The 5,716-nt window shown below is 36.8% G+C and overlaps 1 protein-coding gene across 1 annotated transcript; it reads left to right on the top strand.

Moving 5' to 3' along the window:
* The first annotated feature begins 3,767 nt into the window (after positions 1-3,767).
* On the top strand, positions 3,768-5,372 carry LOC145119024 (akuammiline synthase 1-like). The gene has a single exon (XM_079054672.1). The coding sequence runs from the start codon at positions 3,850-3,852 to the stop codon at positions 5,197-5,199; it is 1,350 nt and encodes a 449-aa protein (XP_078910798.1). The 5' UTR covers positions 3,768-3,849; the 3' UTR covers positions 5,200-5,372.
* Positions 5,373-5,716: the final 344 nt, after the last annotated feature.

Genomic DNA, 5,716 nt, shown 5'->3' on the forward strand with positions numbered 1-5,716 from the left:
TCCAAGTTTAGTCACCATAATTAGTGGATAAGGTTCAAATGGTTCACCGTGTTAGGCTATGGGGTGTCATGCGGTTTTCATCGTCGGTAGTCAGACGTGGACCGCTTTACCGACAATGAACACCGCCCTTCTCCCATATTTTTACCGGTGGTAAGGTTCCACCGGTGGTAAAAGTTTGAAAATTGGAACGTTGGATGCTTTTTGTGACCGTTGCTGCCATATTTTTTTTCAATTTTCCTTACCACTATATATACAAACATAAACAAAAACCTATTCACTCAAACCTATATTATTTCTTTTATACATTTACATACCTTTTCTAAAAAATCCTCTCATAAAAATGGCAAATCTATTAGAAAATTGTAAGTTGTTGCTAACCGTTGGTCAGACAGTTGTGAAGTCATAGGAAGTGATTATGGATACGGTACAAGAAGAAGAAGAGGAAATCCAACCTAGGACGCGAAAGATACTTCTCAGAGATCTTTGGGATGCAAACAACCGTCTAATGGCACACTACTTCAATGAAAATTCTGTTTACGGGGAACACCAGTTTCGACGTCGAATTCGAATGACGAAACACTTATTTCTTCGTATAGTCGGTGACGTTACTAACATTTCTGAATATATTAGACAACGTCGAGATGCAAGAGGTGCAGATGAGTTTTCAGAAATACAAAAATGCGCAATTGTGGTTCGTCAATTAGCTTACGGTTCTGTTTCTGATTCATGAGACGAATATTTTCAAATGTCTAAGCGAGTAGCTAGGGACAATTTGGATGAGTTTTGCAGATGCGTTGTCACTATTTACGGTCCAAGGTATTTGCGTAAACCCACTTTTACTGACGTTCAATCATTATATGTTCATCATGCTAGTGTTCATGGCTTTCCTGGTATGCTTGGAAGTTTGGATTGTCTTCATTGGGCTTAGGGTAGTTGTCCTAATGCATGGCAGGGGCAATCTACACGGGGTGATAAGGGTCACCTCACAATCATACTTGAAGTTGTTGCGTCACAGAATCTTTGGATTTTGCATGCTTTTTTGGTGCTCCCAGCTCAAACAACGATATTAATGTTTTAGACATGTCGCCCATATTCAATGGGTTTTGTGATGGGTCCGCATCTAACTGTCCATTTCAAGTGAATGGAACGGCGTACAATTATAGGTATTATCTTGTTGATGGTATATACCATGAATTTGATGTGTTTGTGAAAACGCTAACATGTCGAACGAGCATTTAAAGTCCTCAAGAAGCGTTGGTGCATACTAGAACATTCGGCTCGTCCTTGAAGTGTGGAAAAGCTCGCTTATATTATGTATGCGTGTATCATTTTACATAATATGATTTTGGAAGACGAACACAAAATAATTTTTCAGTTTCAACCAAATGACAATGCATCTTCAAGTGCATCCTCTAGTGCGCCAATACCGCCTAGTTCCATTCCATGGCGTGCAAGAAGAAAGACGATACGTGACAATCAAAAACACCACGAGCTTCGCTATGATTTGGCGGAACACATACATCAGGTTAATGAAATTGATTTAAATGAGCCAATTGACAATGATATCGGTGAATATTCGAACTGAAATATTTTATTAAGTTAGTTAATTTAATTTTCGTTTTATGATTCTTAAATCAAATGTAACGTTTTCAATTTATGAAATGTTACGTTATTTTGATTAGCATTTATTTTTATGTTTATGTAATTATTTAGATTTTTAAATTAAAAAAAGAAGGAAAATTTGGTAGGTAAAAACATCACCACACCCTACCTCGCAGTTAAAAAATGTAAAAACTGCAAAAGCTTAAGTGACGCTTATGTGACACCTTTTTGCCATTGGCAAAAATTATACCGCACCTCTTAGCCTTATAAAATGTTTAGTGCTTTTCTACACAAAAAAGAAATTTTGTTTTAAAAGTAGAAACAGACAAGACGATTTCACTGATCGCAACATATTCAAAAATAATTAATCTGTTTAAATTATCTTAATACATATAAAGTAGGGAAATTAAGTAATTTAATCACTTTTTAATATTTATTTGAAAAAAAATAACTAAAAAAAAACTTTCTCGGAAATGAATATTTCGGACCAAGAAAAAATATAATTTTTGACTGATTCTGGAATAGTATTCCAGACTAAAATTCCGGATTTTGAAAAAAAAAAACTCTTGAATTTCAAAACAAGTCCGAAATCCAAAGTACGATTCCGGAATTTCGAGAAAAAAATTCATTTTTACTTAAATTTAACAAAAATTTAAACAAACATAGTAATGTGAACTATATACGATATTAGTACATAAAATTAAACATTTTATTGAAAAACACTGACATTAAGGGTGCGTTTATTTGCGGAAAAATTGGCCGTTTTCCGGAAAATTTTTCTAAGAAAAATGAGAATTTTGAAAACGCGTTTAGTTCGTCTATTTTTCTAAATTTTTCACGGAAAATGAAAATTTTCCGTTTTCTAAAATTACAAAGAAGTTGAAATTTTTTGGAAAACCAATAATTATTGTTTTCCACCTTTTTCTAATTCCAAAATTTTTCTAAAATATAAACACACTCACTCCCACCTCTACCTACCCCCACCTTAACACCCCCAACCTACCACACCCCTACCTACCCACACCCACCCACTTCTAAGCTCACCCCCACAAACACACACACACACAGACACATACCCACAAACACACACCTACCCCAACCCCCATACACACATAACCACAAACACACACCCACCCACCCCTACCCCCACAAACACACACACACACACCCAACCCCCACCCACACACACACCCACCCCAACCCCCACTCACACCTACACCCCCACAAACACACACACACACACACAAACAAACACCCACACCCACCCCCATAAACACACACACATCCACACACACACGTACACCCACACCCACCCCCATAAACACACACACAGACAAACACACACTCACACCCACACACACCCCCATAAACACACACACACACACCCACACACACCCAACACCACTACCATAATCACCGACCTACCATCACCATCACTACCACCACCACCACTACCCCATCACCACCGTCACCATTGCCGCCACCACCACTGCCTGTCATCACCACCGCCGCCACCACCACCACCACCGTCACCATCATCGACACCACCACTGCCCCCCGCCGTTGCCCCCACCCCCACCCTACCACCGCTACCGTTTTCTAAAAATGAAAACCGATAGAAATATACACATCTAAACACATTTTCTAATTTTCTAAAACTGAAAATGAAAAATGAATAAGTTTTAACTAAACGCGTTTTCTAAATTTTCCAATAAAAACTGAAAACGGAAAACGAAAACTGAAAATGGAAAACGAAAAATGGAAAATGAAAACTGTTTTTCCGTAACTAAACGCAACCAAAACATTTCAAAATGTAGCATTCGGAATCCCAAAAAAAATAAAAGGATCTTCTTTGACAAAAATAAATAAATAAATAAATAAAAACTCTGGAATTTAAACAATGCTCAGGAATGAAGAAATTTCGGATTATTTTTCAAAAGTAGAAAAAATAAATTATATGATTTCCAATTGAAATATGATATTGAGTTTTGACAGATTTATTCATTAATATCCAACGACGACTTTTCGTCGTTTCATGTGTCAGCTTGCACGTTGAGTTTTATAAATATGTCTTTAGTCCATATATTATTATGATACTTGCCTATAATTTATGGATTAGATTCCAAACAGCCGGAATGCATTAATTGAATTATACATGTAATTAAAGAAACCATGGCTATATATGCTATGAAAAACTACATGGTTAATATCATCAAACCCCTTTCTTGAATTTTTCTCTTTGTTAAAATGACGATGATACGCAGCCTCATAAGATTTGGTAGAAGGCAGTTTCACACAATCGTATCCAGAGAAATCATCAAACCCTCTTCTCCGACCCCTTCGCACCTCAAAACTTACAACCTTTCGTTGATTGATCAACTCGTTCCCGATACATTTGTGCCGATGGTTACATTCTACCCAAACACCAGAATCCATGGTAGAAGTAGATCCCATGATAAAACACTTGATCTGAAGCATTCATTATCTCAAACATTAACCAAGTACTACCCTTTCGCTGGTAGGCATGCTAAAGTCGCACCAGCCTGTATAGATTGCAACGACAATGGAGCTGAGTTCCTTGAAGCATCGACTGATACCACACTCTCAGATTTCCTTCAAACCTCGCACCATGAAGATCTCGACCAATTATTTCCACATGGTCTAGTAAACTACAACTCCAACCGTGGAGACGGAGATCATGATCAAGTGATCCCACTTGCAGTTCAGCTTAATCGTTTTGAATGTGGAGGAGTAGCAGTTGCAGTGTCGTTGTCCCACAAGGTAGTAGATGGAAGCAGTTTGGTTCATTTTTTAAACGACTGGGCTAAGATGACACGACTTTGCTCCAAAGAGCAGAAGAAGCATGAATTTTCAATTGATCATGACCCACAGTTTATACCTTTTCAATACATGAACGTAAACTTTAAGTCACTTTTGCTTGAGAGATCAAAGGATTGTGTAACAAGGAGTTTCATATTCCCCAACTCAAAGATAAACGACCTTAAACTCAAAGTCAAATCCATGACCGAAGAATCTGGACAACCCATCACCAACCCTACTCGTGTTGAAGTTTTGAATTGGATACTTTATAAGTGTGCAGTGGCTGCAGCTACAAAAAACAATTCAGGGGTTTTCAAACCCAGTGGGGTTAATCATCTAATAAACATAAGAGGAAAAATGATCGAGTCATTGCCTCAAAAGAGCATAGGAAATTTTGTCATGGCAATGGAGATTCTAACAGAGAACGAAAGTGAACTGAAACCCGAGTCATTCATCAATAAGCTCAAGAAACAAAAGATACAAATCCAAGGCCTAAGAAATATGGAAACTGTCTTTGGTCTTTTTTCTCAACCCGTTGTAGAAGAAGGGCAAAGAAAACTTGATGTTTTTTATATTTGTTCAAGCTTTTGTGGGTATCCTACATATGAGATTGATTTTGGGTGGGGAAAGCCTGTAAAAGCAACCCTTGCTGGAGATCTAAAGAAGAATAGCTTTATTTTGATGGATGCTCCAAATGGTATTGAAGCACTTGTGTGTCTAGGAAAGCAAGACATGGCTATTATGCAAAATGACCCTGAGCTTCTTGCCTTTCTCTAGTTTTACTTATGGCTTTTATAGCAAAATTTCTAGAATATAATTTGCTTTGTTAAAAAATAATTACAAGTGTTTTTTTACATGTTTCGGTTTGTGACTCATTTGTAAGTGTAGATACCCAATCATATCTATGGCATTGATGTTATCAGTAAGATCTGATTTCCTTTTATTTTTAATATTTGATTAATAAATGGTTCTTAGTAATCATGTGAGTTTGGGACTAAAGAAGATTTTTATATGAATCTTTGTTGGGTAATCTGGGATTGAAACTCCCGTGTGTCCAATTTGAACGAACTAAAAAAATAAAATGGTTAAAAATATTTGTTATTGTGTCACGTCATTATAATATCATCTAAGGGGTTGTGTGATAGTTGGTGCCTAAGAGGCCTGACTTACTGAGTATGAAGTTCTGACTAAATCTGTCTCTCACTGAAATCATATTTGTTTGTTTCTCACTGAAATCATATTTGTTTGATTACGTCTCTAAGTGAGTGTGTTAAATGTTGAATATGACTATTTT

Source organism: Lactuca virosa, chromosome 6, assembly GCF_052849685.1.
Source record: "Lactuca virosa cultivar CGN04683 chromosome 6, Lactuca_virosa_CGN04683_v6, whole genome shotgun sequence".
NCBI classification, from domain to species: domain Eukaryota; kingdom Viridiplantae; phylum Streptophyta; class Magnoliopsida; order Asterales; family Asteraceae; genus Lactuca; species Lactuca virosa.

Excerpts from the sequence above, each read along its gene's own strand:
- LOC145119024 (XM_079054672.1), top strand. The coding sequence starts at position 3,850 with ATGACGATGATACGCAGCCTCATAAGATTTGGTAGAAGGCAGTTTCAC.